At 42.4% G+C, this 19,857-nt stretch overlaps 1 protein-coding gene across 1 annotated transcript; it reads left to right on the top strand.

Moving 5' to 3' along the window:
- Positions 1–13,455: 13,455 nt before the first annotated feature.
- Positions 13,456–13,780, top strand: LOC104273575 (arginine-glutamic acid dipeptide repeats protein-like; the record flags this gene model as incomplete). Its single annotated transcript, XM_009868941.1, has 1 exon — positions 13,456–13,780. A coding segment is annotated over exon 1 (325 nt), but the record flags the coding sequence as incomplete, so codon positions are not given.
- Positions 13,781–19,857: the final 6,077 nt, after the last annotated feature.

Below are 19,857 nucleotides of genomic sequence, written 5' to 3'. Positions count from 1 at the left end.
TGACCTGAGCATGGGATTCTGCAGGATGTTTTTGACGTTGCTTTTCTGGGTATCTCGGAGTTCAAGGAAACTTCAGCTGGGCCAGACGTGCTTCGTAAACATGGCACAGTTTTCTTCAAAACTGACCTTTTTTTAATGGAATTTGAATGTTTGAAATGTACCAGTAGCTTGTTTGTTTGGAGTTTGCTTCCCTGGAAGTTCTGAAGTGTAGTAACTACTCTTAAGCAGATAAACAAATGATTTAGTCCTGTAAATAAGTATGAGGATAGCTGGTGAATAATAGAAACTTTATCCATGATTATGTTTAGGGCATGGAACTTTTTTCTGCTGCTTGCAGTGGCACTACTGAAAAACCATGAAAAGTTTTTTCACTTTGCTATTGGGCTGAGAGCTTGATAAATAGCCTGTATAGGAGAATATCTTTTTTTTTTCCCTTGGCCCTATCAATTTGATACTAAAATGCTGTGCACAAACGCTGTTTCACATTCTGAATAAACAATACTTATGTAACTATTTTGAAATGTCATTTTTACAGAAGTTCCTTCTGATTCACAGGCCGGATCCTAACTCAGCGTATGTTAAGAACTAGTCAGCGAGTGGTGAATCTCACCGGAGCTGTGCACGTTACCTCCCGGGCGAGGCTGCAGGAGAAAACAGGGTAATCCCTGGAGCATTGGATAGTTTTAATTAGGTCCTGGTTGCTTGGGTAACTGGCACCTGGTGAATCTTCCTCTCTAGTATTTTGACAGTAGCTCTGAAGTCAGCTCCTGGTTAGGTTAGCATTTCGGGGAAAAACTTGGACTTGTGGTCCTTCTGAACTCCGACTTGTTCAGTCATTGGGTGTTCATGTGCCCTAAATGGTGAAACTTCAGAGCCTGCAGGTGTAGTGGTTGGTAGTTTTCTTTTGTTTCAAAGCTCTTACTGATGTCTAAGCTTAAAACTTTACCTTGAAAATAGTGTTAGCGTGAGACCTGTGAGCTGGCCATTTTTTCAAAAGTAGTGCTTCAAATCTGGTGAGGAATTCCCTTGGTTGCTGCCCAGGAGTAGTAATATGGGTAGAAAGAAGGTGAATTTTTCTGTCACCTGTCCTATTATTTACATTTATTATTTTTTAAAAATAGGAAGCTCACTGACTTCCAGAGAAGTGAATAAGACTTCAGGGGAAAAAAACCCTAAAATTACAGAAGCTTGTATGGTGAGAAGTTGTATCGGATGCCATTGAGCAAATGAGAAATTAAGTTTTCCTGTGTAGAATGGGAACTGGTAAAGACGAGTGTGTAGGTGAGTTCCCTGGCCTGTTTGACGTGGTCGAAATCCAGCTTCTGTTCACCTGCGTGAACTCGCCGGGAACTTCCCGGGTGGCAGATGGTGGTGGCTGTGGGAACGGAGCAGGACTGCTATTGTTTCCTTGCTGTGGTTTGCTGGGGTGAACTGAGCTGCTCTGTGGTGGTTATTCTAGGAAACGCTGTGTTAAAATAAATGCAAATGGGAACGGATGCCGTGCTGTAGTGGTCAAGGTTTCTGCTGGGCAGAAAAATACGTAATAAAGAATCGGAATGCTTGAATTCTCAGTTATTGAATCATAATTGTTTGGTTTAATGCAGGCTGCAGTTGCACAAGGTATTCTTGCTAACCACGGCATCCCTGGAGTATCGTGGCTTTGAAAAAGCACGTTTGGAAGTCGGCCAGCCTTTAGAAGATCCGGCTTGTGTAAATTTTGATGTTTTATGAATACAGTTAAGATAAGCTTATTGCAGTCTGTCTTAAATTCAAAAACAAATGCTCATCCTGGTGTCAGTAGAGAATTCTACCTGTTCTCTCAGTCTTGAGGATGCGTGTTGTGTGTGGAGCTTTGATTGGGGCTCCTGCAGTGGTACGAGGAGAGGTGTAGTAGTTACCGGTGCTGGAGCAAATGTTACTGCTTACCTGCCTTACAAAGAATAATCTAAAATGACTGTAGACAGTGGTTTTTCTGTTTGTTAGTCAGTTCTAATTCATGTTGTACGTGTTAAGATACCTTCTGATTTTCCTTATTATTTGTCAAGAAAAACCTGCGGGATTTGTGTGATTTCTCTCTCGTATTTAAAAACTTACGACATCAAGAGATGGAACGTTTCCTAATTACCTCTTTGCTGCCATTTGTTGTCTTGCACATTTGGTCTTAACTGATGATGGTATGGGAATAAGATGGCCCTTCTCTGGTTAAAAAGTAGTATTAACTTGTACAATGTTACATGTTGAATGAGGGAATCGTGTCATAATAAAATGTGATTTAAGTCCTTACTATTCGAAGAGGCAGGAGGATAAAGTAACAAATTTCGCTGTGATGTACCTGTATGCATAAGTAGCGTAGATTTTCTTTTGTGGTTTTACTTTTTTAAATTTTTTTTTTTTTTGGAGTGGTGCAGGTGAAGTTAAGGGGAGGAGGTGGGTGTACGCTTTGTTTCTTGCTGAATCCTATGAGCATAGTCTGGAGACAGCTTTTTGCAGGTCTCCCGGGGTCTCCGTGTGACCTGGGACAGGCTGGATGTGTTCATGGGGGTCTGAAGGACATGCAGCTCGATTTTTGGGGATGATGATATGTTGGAAGTCAAATGCCAATATTGACAGCTTTGGTTTTCTATCATTTAAGGTCCTGTAAGAGATCATGTGATCTCTTGAACCCTCTTTGCAAATAGCTGGCAACATGTGTTTTGAAATCTTTGGCAAGACTATTTCTATATTTAACTGTTGCAGACAAACTTCTATTTAAATGGCGCACCTCTGTCTCAAAACTTTCTTGCATACGGAATGGTCTGTGTTTGCTTTTTGAATATTATTCCTGCTCCCTCATAGCAGAACCTGCTCCTGTAGCTGAGGAGTAAAGACCAAAGGTCATGCTTCCACTAGTAAGGTTTTACTACTTTAAATACGAAGTATTTGTTGCTGTTCTCTGCAGATGCAATAAAGGAAGTGAGATGTAATTTAATACACTTCAGTTGTTAAGTATGAGGAAGAATATGCTGACCATTTGCTGTAGACAGTCCATAATGTGAGCCAGGGATCAAGCCTGCATTTCACACATGAATAAGCACACTTAATCTCCTGATTACAACGGGGCTGCTGTGCTGGGAAGGGAGGCTTTGTAGGAGGGAAAATTCTGACGTCTGCTCTGTCATTAACTGAAATAAGCTGCTCCTCAGAGAAAATGAGGCCAATGTCTGAAATTCAAGACAGCTTCTCTAGACAGAAATATCATCTGTCTTGATGCTTCTGTAAAACGTATTTTAAAACAGCGGACAGCAAACCCCACGTCCTGTGAGTATCTCCTGCTCGTTCTGGTACCGTTGTACGGTTTTAGCCGCCTTTGTAGGAGGACGCAGAGCAGAATTTCTTTGTTTCTACTCTTGTGGAGTTTTATGGAGCACTTAAGCGGCATGGTCGTAGTTAGTCTTGTAGACGGTCTCTGCGACTCTCAGGATGCTGCTTTCTTTAGAGAGAAATTGCTTTAATTATAGCCACATCTCAGTGGAAATGTCGGGTCAGTCAGTGCATCACAAGAGCCCACCCTGCAGTTATTCTTCCATTTTGAGTAGCTCAAATACACAGGCGGTTGTGTGGAGTTAAATAAAGCTGTAATGTGGCTGAAGACCAGAGGTTTTGCCATCACTGCTCAAAGGGGTTTTCCAAAAATAACCGGCTCTGGTTTTCTTCTGGGTGACTTAAATACAGATATTTTGGAAGCTTTCTCGAAAATGAAAGGATTTTGAGAGGGCAGCTGAGCATTCAGCCATTTAAAAACGAAACATCCACTGGAGAAAAGCTGTCACACATAGTTGGGTAGTTATTTGTAGGCCTGTTACAGAAGAGATGGAGGTAGATAAGTAAAATTTAGACTGTAAAATCAAAATTAGATGTAAGTGGGTAGAGTTCTAGATGTAGTCACGTTTGCAGTTGCCTGCACAGCAGCAGTGGTCTCATTCTAATAAATGCATCCAAGTGAATGTTTTCAGTATTGAGCACAACTTCTTTCTGTCTTGAAGTAAGGGTCTTCACTACACGGCATTGGTGTGTGAGGTGCTCATAACTTTTAGTCACGCGTTCCTTAAAACTCGAGCTGTTGTAAAGTGGGCATGTGATTCCATTTCATAGCGTTCTTTAATCTTACCGTTAGCCTGGCTGCTGCTGGGCACAAAGAATTTCTCTATACGCTTTGATTTCTTTGTTGGTGTTTCCTAGGTCTGAATTTACAAGGTGTTGGAATGTGTATATTTTACCTAGTTCAGTAAACATATTGCAAATTTTTTATTTATTTTTTTTTTACCACGGGCTTGCCTGTTAAGAAATCCATCTGCGTGCTTTCAGGGCTTACCCTTTTGGCTCCCAAAAGTCTGTCATCTTCTTCTGAAACCCTGTCAGCAAATGGATTTTTCTTTTTACAATAGCTGATGACTTAACCAGGACAAAGCCTAACTTATTTGTTGGTGTATGGATGGTCCCGTGGCTGGACTGTGGTGATGGTGCAGTGGTTGTCACTGCCTTTGGGTTAAGTTTTTCACCCTAATCTCATTTTTCATCTCTTACTTGTTTTTTGTTGGCTGAACAGTTGCAAATCCCGTTCTGGCTTGGTGTGGCTGCTGGGAAGAAACAAAGTAATTGTGCCTGATAAGAGTAGAATCTGCTGTATCTCGTATCAAGTTCTTATTTAACTTTTTTTCCATTTTAGATGTTGTTAAGCAACCTTATAGTGCAGATGTTTTCTTGGCTCCAAATGACATTAAATTCCCTAGGTAATATTTCTTGTTACAATAGCAGCTCTCTAGAGGTCCCTTGGGCCTTTTCTCCCCTAACAGCCTTTTAAAGCGAGGGAGCTACGTTGCATTATGTGGACATTTCAAAAAGTCCTATTTTTAAATGGCTTTATGGATGGGATGACTGCTTTGCATTACTCAGACCTATACCGTAGTAATCATTTACATTAGCCTGAATGACTTTAGAGAAAAAGACGTAAATATGTGGCTCCATATTTGATGTTTGTGGATCGTTGTTTGTTCCCAGATGTTATTAAAGTACCTTTTTAAATGACTAGAGGAGTTCTGAGCAACCCAGTTTAATAGAGTGGATCAATACAGTGGGCTGGGATCTGAATTTTTGTACTGGAGACATAGTTCTTCGTCTTCTTTGCTCTTTGGTTTTGAAGTGGTCGCCCAGCCACTACACCCAGAAGCTTCTTGGTATGTGTGGAGAATTTGGAAGGGGCTGTGGGATTTTCTGTGTCGCAACATCGTAAGCAAGGGCCGAGCTCTTCGGGTGGTGATCCACCTGACAGCCTCATGGCAAAATGAACATGCAGCCAGCTCCGGTGTCCTTGCGGTTTTTTAGATTCCTCACCAAACAGTAGTAGAGAGAATAGAAAATCTAGCGAGCTTATCAGTTAAAATTGGGAAGTCTTACTGGGAGTGCCAGTTAAAATAGTACAAACGGAGTGAACTGTTGGCTCCTCTTAGATGCTTACCACTCCGATCTTTAAATAACCTCACTGTTCCAGGTAAACCTGGCTTTTTTCTAAGGGAAGATTTAAAGATAATTGAAACATTCCTGAGTAAAATGAAAGGAAACACGTTCCTGCTCTAAAAAAGTAACTCTGAGGACATGCAGAATAGCCTGTCACGTTCTCTTGATAAATAATTTTTTTTTTTTCCCTTGTTGTGAAATCTTGCTTTGCCTCTTTTCTCCTGTTCCTTTAAGTTTTGTAGCATCAACATTGTGTTGAAGAAAGGACTTACAGTCTTATCTAAGCTGTCATCCTGCCTGGCTTGTCTGTCAAACAGAACCTTGACCTGGATTTCAGAATGATGCCACAATATCCCAAATCAGAGCGTATCGGTGTGAAGGTGGAATGTGCAGCGGGAGAGCGCTGATATGCGGAATTATACGGCCTGTGATTTCAAAACTGACAGCTGTGAGCAGAGTTGGTATAAGGCATGGCTCCAAAATACGAGATCTCTTGTTTTTCTTTCCTCAGGTCAAATTGGGTCAATAGCAGGGGGGGAAAAAGGTCGCTGTCTGCCACGAGAAACACCTTGAGGTGTCTGCCTTCACTCGAGTGATGATGACTGCTCAGCTGTCAGAGATGCTGGTGAAGTCAGTGCCTGTTTGTTTCTCGGCACACTAACTTCTTGAACTGTTTAGGGATGTGGTTCGAAGTGAACAAACACGCTTTTAATTGCACACACTTAGAGAGCTTCCAAGAGCTGTGGGCTGTAAATGTGTAACTGGGAGCGACCATTGCTGGCTGAAGTGGTCTGGTGCAAACTCAGAATGCCAGCCAAGGAGCTAAGGCAGCTGATAAGAGGGGTGCAATTCACTGGAGAGACTCGTAAGAGCTTTTTAAAAGATTTTCGGTAAACTTGCTTCCAGGAGGGTTGCAGGCTAGGAACTGGCAGTGGGACCCCTGCACACCGGCTGGGCTGTGAGGCTGGCAGGGCCCCAGCTGAGCTGGCACAGTCCTCAGAGAGGAGTCGTAAGGTTGCATGAGAACAGAGCAAGGAAAGGAAATTTTTTTTTACTGAGCAGTACATTAATGTTGCAGAAGAAAGTTTGCGTGTATGTAGATGTGTGAGAACTTTGGAAGCCAGTTATCCTCTAAAGCTTGGAGAAAACTCACTGAATGAATCCTGAAGTAATCAAGGGCTCACCATATTGACCTTCATTCACAGATCTCAAAGCCTGACAAATGCTTTTAAGACATCTTAAGGTCTCGACTCCATCCCTGCCAAGCTTTCACTCTTGTTTTTCAGGTGCAGGAGTAGCGATGTTCAACCGGAATTACTCTGAATGCGACACAACAGAGAGAGCAGCAGTAGCACAGACTGCAGGAATCGCAGTTCTTTTGGCAGCTCTCCACTTTGCTACTGTAGAGTAGTCTGGTGGGATGTGACATAAGTCTTGGGTTCTGTTGAAATACAAAATCTAAAGGAACAGAAGGCCCAGTACTCACATCTATGAAGTTCTGGTACTGACAGGCTTGCAGTTCGATGTGTGCTGCCAGACAGGATAATTCTCTCCTGCTGCCTCCAGGACCTGTTTGCTACTGGGGCAAGTATGTTTAGTAAAATCTCACTTAAAACTATGTGTAATACTGCCCAGATTTAATGATGTAAAGCTCTTGCTGTACTTTTTTTCCCCCCTGTCCTTCCTGCGTTGACTTCTCAGTGAATTTGACATCAGGTTGCAGCCCATGGATGTTGGTTAGGAGGGCTGATAGCTCTGGCTCTGCGGTTTGAGATGACAAATGGATCACAGGGATGGGGAATATTCCGAGAGATATCCTGCATGAACTCTTGAAATACTTTGTCACTCTGGATGTCTGCAGCTCACACATTCAATGGCAAGTGGAGGATAGCGAAAGAACATGGGAGAAAGTTGTTTTGAGTGTTGTTTTTTTTTTTGAAACTTAAAGGTTAACTTTGTGTGCCTCCCTAGGAAGGCTGAGCCCATGCTGTTAATGAGCTTTATTGCAGAAGGTGGGATCTTTTGAAGTGTAAGCTGTGTAGGAGCTACTCTTTTGTTTGAAGCAGGCATGTGTGTGTTTGAACTATAGGGCCGGTGCTGTGTTTGATAGTTGCGGTGTAACAGTTCATTCTGTCTGTTGCAGCTGAGGTTTCCTTTTCCTAATGACCTTTAAGGTTTTCTTAAAGCAATTAATCAAACCTTATTGTATATGGGGGAATCTTTGTGGGCTGTTTTCTTTCTCTTTTTTTCCCCCTAAGCTTAATCCCTTGCACTAAAACCAACTTAAAATTTTTCCTTGACATCAAAATTAGAAAAACCCTGTGGAAGGAGCTCCAGCAGTTGCAGCACATGCTTCCTTTAATCTGACATTTATGGAAAACAGTGCCTTTTTTATCTTGCAATATGAGACTAAAAGCTTACAGAAGAATGGACCTGTTGTGTTTATTAAGGCTGGTAACACATGACCAAACAAATCTTGTTAAAAGATTTATCTGTCTGGCTTAAATAAGAAAAAGGAGCTCTTCTCCATATTTTTAGTTACCCTGCGTACTTAGATGCAGTCTCATAGCATTTCTGTTGGACTTGCTTTCACATTATCTTTAAAACCTGACTCTTTAATGCTAGTTAAGAGGTTTAAGTACTTAATGTGCGAAGAGGTGGTATGTATGCCTGTGCTCCGATGTGTGGAGGTGTATAGATCAAATAGCTGTAGAGCTGTGTGTACCAGGTAGCTGCAGGTTGGCCATTGTAGGAACTCACTTGTGTGTGTACTCGTGGGACTGGTAGTATCCGGCTCTGCTGACTCGGATGGGAGCATGGGAAGCCTTTTGTGTCTGCACAAATGATGAAACTAATTGAAACTAGATTTAAGGTTAAATTGTAGGTACTTGATTTCTCATAAGGTACTTGAGCCATAATTTTTTTTTTAGGTTGCATTTGCAAATGCGTAGCAGATCTGATCGTATTCATTGTGACATCTTCTGTCCCCTCTGTCTTCGGGAGTGGAACTGAGCAGGGTTTGGTGAGAGTCAAATCTGACGCCTGACTGCAGTTGGCTTTGGCTAGAGAAGGGCTGGTGATAAGGTGCACGTATGTCCCGTGTCCTCAGCGGTGCCTGGGACCTTTGTGTGTTCCAGTCTGGAGTGGCACTGCTCTCACCTTGCCCTCAGAGAGGTTGAAGGTGCAAAAGGCCATTTCAGGAGTGCAGGGACCGTAACGACAATGCTTTTCTTTCCAACTTCATTTGCACTGAATTGTTCCTCTTGAACTTCTGGGCAGAGGAGTCATACTCCAGACTTGTCTGAGTTTGTTGCTGTTTTTAACTCTTCTGAGAAACTGGTGTGCAGTGTTAAACACCTTTTCTTGTATAAAAGTACTGTTTGCAAGCACTTCACGTGTTTGGGATGTGGTACTAAGTAGCAGAATGATGCAGGGGCAACTTCTGACTCGGTGAAGCACCTGCTTTCAGACCTTTCTTTACTTGGGATACTTCCTGCCGTTGCCTTCATTGTGTCTGGCCCAGACTCCAAAACTAAGCTTCCTGTCTGCTCCCGGAATCCTACTGTCCTCTGTTTCTTCATTTCTGGAGACCTGAACCTTTTAACTGGAATAAGAGCATCTGTATGTGATTTGAATTTGTACGTGTCTGCTGGAAACCTGAGAACAGAAGACTTCAGTGAGTAGCTCTGCAAACACATTTTTGGCTTGTGTAACAAGCAAAAAGCCTGAGGGTGTGATGGCAGTGAAGCTAACGTCCTTCCTCAGCTTTTCCAACTTGCATTAAGCAAGTAATGGATGGGAGCTACTTTTTCACTCCTTTGTATACTGGTGTCAGCCACTGTAAAGTGAACGTTCCCCTTTTAGCCTAAATGACTTCTTTCTGAGATTAATCTTGAAAAAAATCCCCATGGAAGACGCAGTAAAGCAGTCTCAAAGGCAGCTAATGCTCTTCACCCTGTGGTGCCGTAACTTGAATTCCTTTTCTGTCGTATGATGACAGACGCAGCTGCTTTGGTGGTGGTTTGGTAGAGTGAGAATGAGGAGCTGCCAGTGAGTAAAATAACTGGAAACCCAAGCTCCAGAGCTTGCCAAAACCACTTAAAAATCTTTCAATGTATTTGCTTCTGCTGTCCTAATCCAGATTTAAACATCTGTGTGGTTACTGTATTTGGCAATATAAGGGACGTATTATCCCAGTTTACTTTACAGAACAAAAAAGAAGGCTCGCAGTGCTTTTCTAATTTTTGTGATAGTGTTAGTTTTATGGGTTCCGTCTCCATGAGTAATTACATACAGAATGATAAAAGTGCTTAACCCACCACTACATCTGGAGCTGATGAATAGTGTTGAGTCAGCGGATGGGTTCTCTCAGTATTTACATTTTGGTCAAGAGTGATTAGGCAACGTTAGAGCTTCTGAATGTGGAGTGGGTGGTGTGCTCCTGCTCAGGGGTCGATGTAAGAATGTGTGAGATGAAATGCAAAAGCTTAAGTTTAGGTGAGGTACTTCAGTTGTAAGAGATTTTCTGCTCTTATGGTTGAAGAGATCTTCCTAAATGCTGTGTGTATGCTTCTATTTATTAATTGCTATTTGCTTTTGATTTCTGGTGTTAGTGAGTAAAAAGAAGTGAGATAACAAGGGGCAATGTTGTGTTTCACTGTAGAGACAAAATATGTCTTGGAATATTTAAAACATGCTTGAACTGTTGCTTAAATAATAAAGATTATTTATCAAGTACTTCTCTGAGGCAATAATGACTCCAGATTAATTAGGCAGTTGCTGATAGAACAGTTTTTATTTGCTCTTCTGGTAGTCCTGTATTACAGCTACACACCTGAGGTTGTTTAAGGGAATCCTCTGTCTGGTTTTATTTCAGCTGTTGATTGTTGGTTTTGTGTTGTCTGTGCGTGTCCCCCCAAGTCGTGGTGTAACTACTCTTCAGGTTTTGTGATTGCTTTCTTTTTAGAGAGGGAAAAGTAGGCACAGTTTCTTGATGATGTTGGTTTTTAGTCCTGAGATATTTTTGAAATTCAGTGTGTTTTGCTGTAAAACAGTCTTGGATGTGTGTGTGTGAGAGAAAGTTGAGTGACGCTTGCGGTGGAGATTTCATCCTTGCCTTTTAATGCCAGTCGAGATTCCCATGAGATGAAGAGGCTTCCCATACTGTTCCTAAATACATTGGACAGGAAATTGCTTTTGTATGGGTTCTCCTGAAACAGGAGTTAAGAGGAGGTTGTCAGTTTTGTATGTTTTGTAGCTGGAAGTTTCATAAATGAACACACTGAGTTGATTGTGGTATATGCAAATTCTTGCACAGCCCTGCAGTAAACTAGATCATTATGAAAATAGCATTTATTTATTTATTCAGTGTTACTCTTTTGTGCAGAACTTTGTTGTGCAAAAAAAAAAAGGGGGGAGGGGAAGCCTGTAATAATTGGACTTGTAATAAAAACACTGAAGTACTTTGTTTAAATTTAATCTGAGAGAAACAAGGGCTTTAATCTGCAGTTCTGTGGAGAGTTCTAGCAGGTCCTGCAGTGTTTGTGCTTGTTCATTAGTGGTGAGAACTGGGACTCGTCAGTGGCTCCTCTGCAGCTCCTTGGCCTTCGGAGGCTTCGCTTGTGCTTCATGGCAGGCTCTGTAGGAGGGATTTTTTCTTTCCCTGGAAGATGTCATGAACAGAAATTGGTTTTCCATCGTGATATTGCACAATTCAGACCTTGCGTAAGCTTAAGAACTGGTGGTAAACCTAACGGCTAGGTGTAAGATGTGAGCGGAGTTCCTTTAAGTTCTCAAAAATTAACGTGCCAACAACGTTCGAGTTTTAATAAACAGGAGCGGGCAGTGATAGAACACAACTAAGGTGAGAAGCAAGGGAAAAAGCTATGGAAGAATTTTTCTTTTGATTAGGCTTTGGTTCCTTGTGTTTATGTACTGAACTCAAAAATTGAGTCTTTCAGAACCTGGGCTAGTATATGAGAATCATCAGAAGTGGCTGGATTTTATCCATCCTTGGTAATTGAATACAATTTTAAGGTGCATCCTATAGCTTTGGTTACTGATCTTGGGAACACACAAACCTCTCTTGTACGTAGGTTGAGATGCCACTGTAGGTTTTTGATTGCCCTGGGAAAGTAATTAGTTTTCATTCAAAATGAATAGATTATTTGCTCTCTCAAGTGCATTTTGTATCACCAACAATAGGAAAAAAACCCCTCAAGCTTGCTACTGGGGAATTTCCTAGCCCCTAGAAACTGAAGACATTTCTGAAGTCCCGCAGAGGGTTGCCATCGCCGTCAGCCGCAACTTCTCTGGCGACTGACAGGTTCATTGTGGTCTTCTCCACGGGAGTTGTGTTGGATTCCCCTTGTGTGTTATCAGAATGATGGCAGCTGCTATAAGGAGGGAAGAAAATAGAATCATTTCCTACCTGGATGATCGGTTCATTCAGGAAATGCCTGAGAGATTCGAGCCACAGTCTGAATTGTATCAGCAAAGGCAATTTGTCTCTCTTTGGATATTTCTGTCGCTGGCAGTAGTAGTCAACAGGGACAAGAATACTGTAGTCTGAACTTCATGTAAGAGTGGAAAAATTTCAAATACACAGGATCACTGACTTCTCAGCTGACTTCTTAAAAATCAAAGTAGTCGTTTTTTTCCCTTCTATAATGTGGTTTCAGATGCCTAACACAGGAGCATTCATCCTTCCTAGCTCCCTGACTTTCCTGCTGTAGCATTTCACGCTGTGGGCTAATTTCGAGTTGGACCAAACTGAGGAGTTGGTTTTGGGTAAATTCAACTTTATCCTGAATTGGTAGCTAGGGGAAAAAAATAGCACAACTTACCTTTGTGTGTTGGATGCGCCCTTCTGGAAATAGTCTTCTTTGCTGAATATTTACAGAAAGAAAGGGTATGAGTCTTGTTCAGTAGTAGCTGTAACTGTTCAGACTGCTCCTATAACAGCAAGTCCTGTTTTTTAAATCTAAACTTGCATTGGAGTTAAAAAAAGAGATGCAGTTGATGTTAACTGTATTGATTAAATGATCAGGGAAGTAAAAGCTCAATATTATCTCTTCCCTTCCTGTTCCCCAGCAGGAAAATGAGTGTGTGAAGGTGATAATTGTAAAATCCATCTCCGTGTGTTCTGCTACTGGTAAAGCAAGTGCCAAAGGTGTAATTTGTGATATATGGAAAAGCAGAATTTGTGTGCTTGTAACTACTGTGGTTTGGTCTCAATTAATTCGTTCCTGTGATCTGTGGATTACAAGTTAGCTCGATTTTTGGACAAGTGGGGTGGGGGGAAGACTTGAGGTGCAGAAGGCTTTCTCTGCCCGGTACCAGGGCAGCCCTTGCTCGTGGTGCTGAGATGTAAAGCAGCACAGCCCTTTGATCAACCTTGTCATTTGCTTCAAGGAAAAAAAGTTGTACATTCTTCCTTTTTTGTACTTGTCCCTTCCTGATTTTTTTTTTCCCCACTTGCATGCTGCTTTAGCTTCAGGTATAAAATGATACGTGTTCTCAGTGAGCGCTTCCTGACCAGGTAGTTATTATATTTCTGTAGTGAACAAAAGATTTTTTTTTAAAGAATTGAGAACTTTTTGAGGATAGCTTCATTTTACAGACTCTTCATAAGTTACCGTTTCTACAAATACTTCAAAAGACCGCCTTGTGTTTTACTGTCTTGTGTTTTCCGTGCCAAATTGCTTTCGGATGTGGGGTTTTCTTTGGTTTTAATTCTTATTTTCAGAAACTGAAAGAATTTTGAATATTAACATGGGCTTTTCCCCTCTTTTTCCCCCCACCCCTCCCCTTCAAGAACCTTTTTAAAACGCTGGGGTTGTTGGAGTGGTTGAATTTTTCCTGGATTTGAGTGAGAAATTCAGAAGACTGAAGCCCAGGCTCACTGTCTACCTTTCACGGAGGCCCAGCCGTGAGAGGACAGAAGAAGGCACGTGGCGAATCATGACAGCGGACAAAGAAAAAGACAAAGACAAAGAGAAGGACAGGGATAGAGACCGGGATAAGGAGCGAGACAAGAGAGACAAGGCGAGGGAGAGCGAGAACTCGCGTCCTCGGCGGAGCTGTACGTTGGAAGGAGGCGCCAAGAATTATGCGGAAAGTGACCACAGTGAAGACGAGGACAATGACAACAACAGTGCCACCACAGAGGAGTCCACAAAGAAAAGCAAAAAGAAACCACCCAAGAAGAAGTCCCGATATGAGAGAACAGACAACGGTGAAATAACTTCTTTTATCACGGAGGATGATGTTGTGTACAGGCCCGGAGGTAAGAAATTCTATGTTATGTTTCCTTTGAAAGTAATTTTGCACCAGAGCTACTCGTTAGCTGGCTGCAGCAGACAGCACAATGTGCTCTCTGTTAATTTAAATTATGATTGTCCTAGGGGCAGGTTGCCACCGTTCCACTGGAGACAAATCTGGGTATGCATGCAAAAGCTTTTGATTATATCTTGTAATATCTGATTTTTTTTTTTGGAATGAACTTAACTCCTGTTTGAAAAAGAGCCACCCTTTTTTCTTTTCTACTATATTAGTAGTGTATCATATGGAATCTCTGTCTCTGGGAATTTTGAAACTAAATTGCGTAAAGCTGTGAGCTCTTGGCTCCAGCTTCTAAACAAGTCTTGATCTGGGCTAGAGATGTGACTAGGTGACAGGTATCTTCCAACCTTTCTGACACTTTTGTTCTGCAAATCTGATTTCTTTGTAGAGCTCCTCCCTGTTTTCTGTTTGTGAAATATAAATGAGGTGACCTAAGATCTCATACCTGTTAGGCCATTGATTTCACCCCCCTCGTTAACAGCCGACTAATGACTATGCACAGCAGCTCAGCCACTGCTCAGAACAGGCAGGGTCGGTGTCAGCAAGTGTCTGGGATGTTTTAGGGACCAAAGCAGAAGCTTGCGCTGTGCTCTGGATGTCCTGGACTTGCCTGTTCATTACAGCCAAGTTCACATAAGGTTTGTAGGGTCTCACATAAGGTTTCAGGATCTAACTACCGTGGCTGCTGCCAGCTAACGTCTTCCTCAGAACTAAGTTGTGCTTTAAAATTAGATTATTCAGCTGTCGTCTTCGATGTTGAGTAAAAACTTCTGTATTCGTATACACAGCATTTTAGAAGTGTTGATTGCAGTTGTTTGTTCCACCTCAGGAAGTAGTTATGTTTGGCTTTACTGTTCAAAGCACTGGCTTAAGGGCTCTTGTAGTTTTATATTACTTCTCTGTAAAAAGATCGGTGTGCTGTAGCAACGCTGCTGGAGCAAAATAGATGGATTCAAACTAAGAACCATGGAAACTAATGAGATAAAACCTTGTCCAATTTTACCATGAGGTGCCGTATATCTCAGCTACTAAAATCTCATTGTATGAGTAGAGGTGCCCTCGGTTTAAATGCTCTATCCAGTTGTAGTTGCTGTAAAGGCTCTAAAATACTGGTTGTGTGTGGGGGGGGCATTATCAGCTGCAGATACGGCTGGGCTGAAATTCTGCTGGGTTTGGAGGTATTGCATTCCCTACTTGTTTCCGTGTGAAAGTTGTGAAGTCTGTCACTTGAATCTACCCGTGTTTGTCAGAATAGCTTGTCTATTGAAATGCTTCAGACATCCTTGGGATGGTTTGCAATGGCATGTTTTTCTCTTGCTCAGGGCTTGTAGCTCAGTTATACTTGTTGCTCGAGCAGTAGGGAGCCTGTAACAGCGTCAGCTTTGGTGGCAATCTTATTTTCGGTGTCAGAGGATGAAAAATAATTTAGAATCTGTTAGGAACAGCTGTTGTGTGGGCTCAGTGGTACAATGCAGTACACTGTCTTTGTCGCCAAAAGGTTTTGCTTAGAATTAAGATGGAAAATCAGTTTGTGATCTCAATTTTAGCCTGTAGCAGGATGGAGAAGTGTCAGCGCTTTGTGTGGTAGGAGCAGGACTTGGGCTGAGGAGTATTTGCGGAACAGCAGGCCTCAGTACTGCAGTTACACAGAGTCTGCACCTTTGCCAGGTGATTAACAAAGGAGGGGAGAGAGCCTGGAAGTGCTGGTGGTGGGGGGAGAGCTTAGGTGGTTTGTTTGTGCTGTGTTTTTCACCAGAGTACCCATTCCCAAGAGAAATCTTTACATGCAGGCTGTCAAGAGCTTTGGTTATGGCCCGAACCGTCTCACTTGCCAGCACTTACCCGCTGGCGGAGATTCTGTTTACAGAGTGAAATGCAAGGTAAAGCCTCGGTCACAGCATCAGCCTGGAGGTGAGTCGGAGAACCTGCGCGCAGGGAATGCTCTCCAAGTGCTGGCCGAGTACTCGTAGCCCTTAGTGGCCTTCAGGGAGCTCCCGTGGTTGTTGGTGGGGGAGAACAGCCTTCTCCAGGAAGCCCAGTGCTTCAGCCGCCGTGTTTTGGTGGTGGTGGTTGCAGAACTGCTGATCGGGGAGCAGCTCCTCCTTACCGGACCGGTGGGTGTCTGGAAGAGGTTGCGCGGTCTCGTAAAGGATTTGAAAGCCGGTCTGCCCCGTCTCAGCTAGTGCTGGCCACAGGCAGCTGGGTTCGTTCTGTCTTTCTCTGTCTTTCTGCACGGTTTGAAGAAAAGTGGTGAGGGAAAGTGATCGTGTCTGATCTGGAGGAGGTTATCTAGTGAAAGAACAAGGAAAGTCGTAGAGCTCGTGATAATCGAGATACTTTATATGTTTTGTAACTTAAAAACCTGCTTCTTGAATTTTACGTTTCAGCGTTACTAATTAGCATAAGAGATGTACCCTTGCCTTGAAACTCTTCTGTTTAGTTTGCTCTTTGCTTTTTTTTTTTTTTTAAACTTGTCTATCTCACCTTGAAAGCTGCAGAGAGCAATGAGAACGCACATTATTGGGCAGCTCGTTGTTGGAGAGCCATGAGCCTAGCTGAAACCTTAGTTGACTATACTGATTTTTAAATTTTACTTAAAACATAATTTAACAGCAGTGAAATCTCGAATACGCTTCCCAGTGTGTAATATATTTGAAAGCAGTTTTGGCATGTATTACAAAAGAAAATCTTAGCTTCTGTCTTATGGCTGGGTTACGTATAGGGAGATGCATTTGTAGCTAAGGGTACAAATTATGTAAAATTTAAGAGGGATTAAGAGAGGTTAAATTAATGAGGCTTGCACAGCGAGGTGTTAGAAAGATGAAAATTAAAGGTGTGTGCAGAATGGATAGCTGTCTTCAGCCTACAGCTTTTTAGGCTTTAAGGACAGGAAAATCTTTTCCATTCATTTGATTCATTCTCTTAAATACTCTGGTATTGATAAATGCAAAAGGTCTGCATTTTCTGACTACGAAGATCTTGGTTAAAAATGTGACTCTGTGTTTACCTCATTGCTGCCTAGTGTTTAATCCAACACTTTAATATGACTCTTTTTTCTCTGCCGAGCTCAGCAGCGATGTTTGAGTAATAGCAGATAAACGGTAAAAAAATAATCGAAATCACTGGAATTTTTTCAAATGAAAGGTTACGTTGTATTGTTACTATATAATACTGTTCCTACAGAGATATGATGATTGTATGCATAGCTTTAAACCATGTATTAAAATTTATTGAGTAGAGCTTAGACAACACTATGCAATTAATCTTCTCGACTTTGTTGGAAATCACACAGGCCTGTCCCTAAAAGCTTGTTGGCCCAGTTCCCCATCTGTCCTCTCGGCTCCACAACCTCCTTCCCATTTCCCTTCAGATGTCATCTGTAGGATTGGAGGGGTTTGGAGGCGGGTTTTTTTTTTTCCCCTCACAGTTGTTAATGTTACTTTTGTCAGACTGACTGTTACGGTTACGAATGAATTTTCATTAAACAGTCTGTACTCTGATTTGCTTAGAGGCTTCCATAGCTGAAGGTAGTCATAGCATAAGACAGTTGCCTCGAGACTGATTATTGTTTTCCTCCTCCTCTTAAATTCAGGCAGGTTATTTAATGCTGGATTTCCTTCCGTTTCTAGTACAGATTGATTCCTTTCTAGCCTCCCGGCTTCTGCCAACACGCAGCGCGGTTTGAAAGGCTTGATTTCTTCCCGTGCCGTTTGTGTGCACGGGCAATATGGGCGACACATGGCTCCTAATTGGGTGTGCTTGAAAACTGGTCGCCTTGTTTTGTACTCTGATTTTTTTTTTTATATATTTTTTGCAGTTCTCCTTTTTTTTAATTGTCAGACTGTACATAAATTCGAGGGCTTTGCTACTCTGCTGTGCAAACCAGGCTTTATAACTACATCTGTTGTTTGGGTTAGACAATCGGTCTCGCTGTAGGATTTTCTGTGTAGGGGAACGCGCTGAAGCGCCGTCAGTCGAACGGCTGGCGGAGCATCGGTGGCTGAGGTGCTTTTGGAGCAGCAGTCCGGGCTTTTTCCAAGTGCCTGTGTCACTCCAAACACCGTTGAGTAATAGCAGTGGCTTTTGTATAGGCTCTGCTTATTAAAGAATGGTTAAAATACTGATTTGCCTACCTGTAAGAGGGAGCTACGTGACAGAAAACAAGTAGTGCTGTCAGTAAGTTTCTGGCCAGTGTAATGAAAGATGAAAAAGGTAGTGATGATACCATTCCAGAGAACTGTTTTTCCCCTCCCTCTTCAGGAGGGCAACAACTTAAAATCTTACGAGGACCTGAGGTATGGAGGTATTTTTCTTGTGTATCTTCAGCCTGTCCTTGAATATGGAGATTTTCTTTTCATTATCGCAATAGGTTGCTCTTATAAAGTAAACGAGGTAAGGTTCCAGAAAAAGTACATACCAGCAACATCTGCATGGAGATAATAGCTGGTCATGTGGGTACATTTATTGTCCTGTTCCTTTTTGTTCTCTGAACTCCTGCCTGCGTTTCATGCTGGAGGAAGCTGTATGGTCCCTGTCCCCTTGGTCTCTTCAACATGTCAGGAAGGGGAATTATTATATTACAGCCACAGAACTTAATCCTGGGGATATTGTTGCTACTGAGCAGACTGTTGTAATGTCACCATGATGGCACCTTGAGAGCTGGACTGGAAAAACTTTGTTGGGTGAAAGTAAGTGGATTTGGAGCATCAGGAAAACAGATGACTTTGTCACTCGGAGATGAGGACAATATTGTTTGCTCTGCCCACGTAGAAACATTTAAAAGGATCTGCAGGAATTAAAAGGATTTATGAGGATCTGTTTCTGCAGTGACATCAGTAGCTATATAAACAGCACATCAGCAAGAGGACTCGCCGTGAGGTAACACGAGGTGAAAAGCTTCTGCAGGGAGAGTGCTGCGCTTACAGGACTTCATCGTTTTCCAGCAAATGGCTTTGGCAGCGCTTGCATGAGGGCACCGTTGTTCTAGGTGTTCTGAGATCTGTGTGAAGCTGGAGGAGGAGGTGCGGAGTGTTAGATATGGGAAGTGTGGCTTGATAGGTGCAGGTAAAGGGGCAGAATTAGCTTCACGTAGATCCTGGAACACCTACCCTAGTATATGAAAAAACAGGATCATGTCTCTGCTTCAGGCAATCACCGTTTAGGTCAGCTGTTGGACTTGTTGGTCTAGTTGTTTTGTTGGGTTTCTTTGTATTTGAAGGTATGGGAAATCACTGTGACTGGAATGAAAGTGAGATATTGCTACTGGAAAATAGAACTTGAGGACTAACTTTTCTGTATTTGTAGGTTGCTGCCCCTTTAAAATATTGTTGGATTTCTGTCCCCGAGTGCTACTCAGGAGGCAGCATAACCCCCAAGCTATTGCCTAGACAGGCATCAGAGAAGAGAAGAGAGACTGAATTTGCAGGTCGGATGCACTGGTGTGAAATACTGCTGCTCAGTTGTCACCAAATGTATCAAAGTGAGATCTTACTACTTTTCACTTGGGTTCGTTCTGTGATTATAGAGTACGTGGCCATTTTTCAAAGGGAGCACTTCATAAGTTACGAAATAGTTTGCCGTGTTCAGTGGCTCGGATCTGCAGCTCGCAGGTGCTGGGTTATTGCACTATCTATCACAATGAGAAAATAACCAAAGGTGCTGGGTCATCTTGTCTGTGAATCTGCAGGCTCGACATCAGCGTGTCCTGCGGAGTGTGGCCAGGCAGGGCAGTTGCAGTCAGTGGAACCAGAATTACATTTACCTAACAGCTGCCTGTACGGAGATTTTTTCCTGGCTATCTTCAAATCCAGCATCAATTTGGTTAGCGAGCCAGCAGTAGGACTTCTAATTTCTAAGCTTTAGTACTTCCTGGTGTAATTAATGGTTAAATGTTCCCTTTATTACAACTGTGCTGAGACATTTAGTGTTGTTCTAACTGAGGAAATTGCTGAAACAGTTGTTTTAATCTAGAAACCTCCATCAGCTTTATGAAAACATACATAATCAAAACCCAAACCGAAG

The sequence above is a fragment of the Apaloderma vittatum genome, unplaced genomic scaffold (genome assembly GCF_000703405.1).
Source record: "Apaloderma vittatum isolate BGI_N311 unplaced genomic scaffold, ASM70340v1 scaffold35284, whole genome shotgun sequence".
In the NCBI taxonomy this organism is placed as follows: domain Eukaryota; kingdom Metazoa; phylum Chordata; class Aves; order Trogoniformes; family Trogonidae; genus Apaloderma; species Apaloderma vittatum.
Note: the sequence above shows the minus strand (reverse complement) of the source record. Positions and strands in the feature narration are given on the sequence as shown.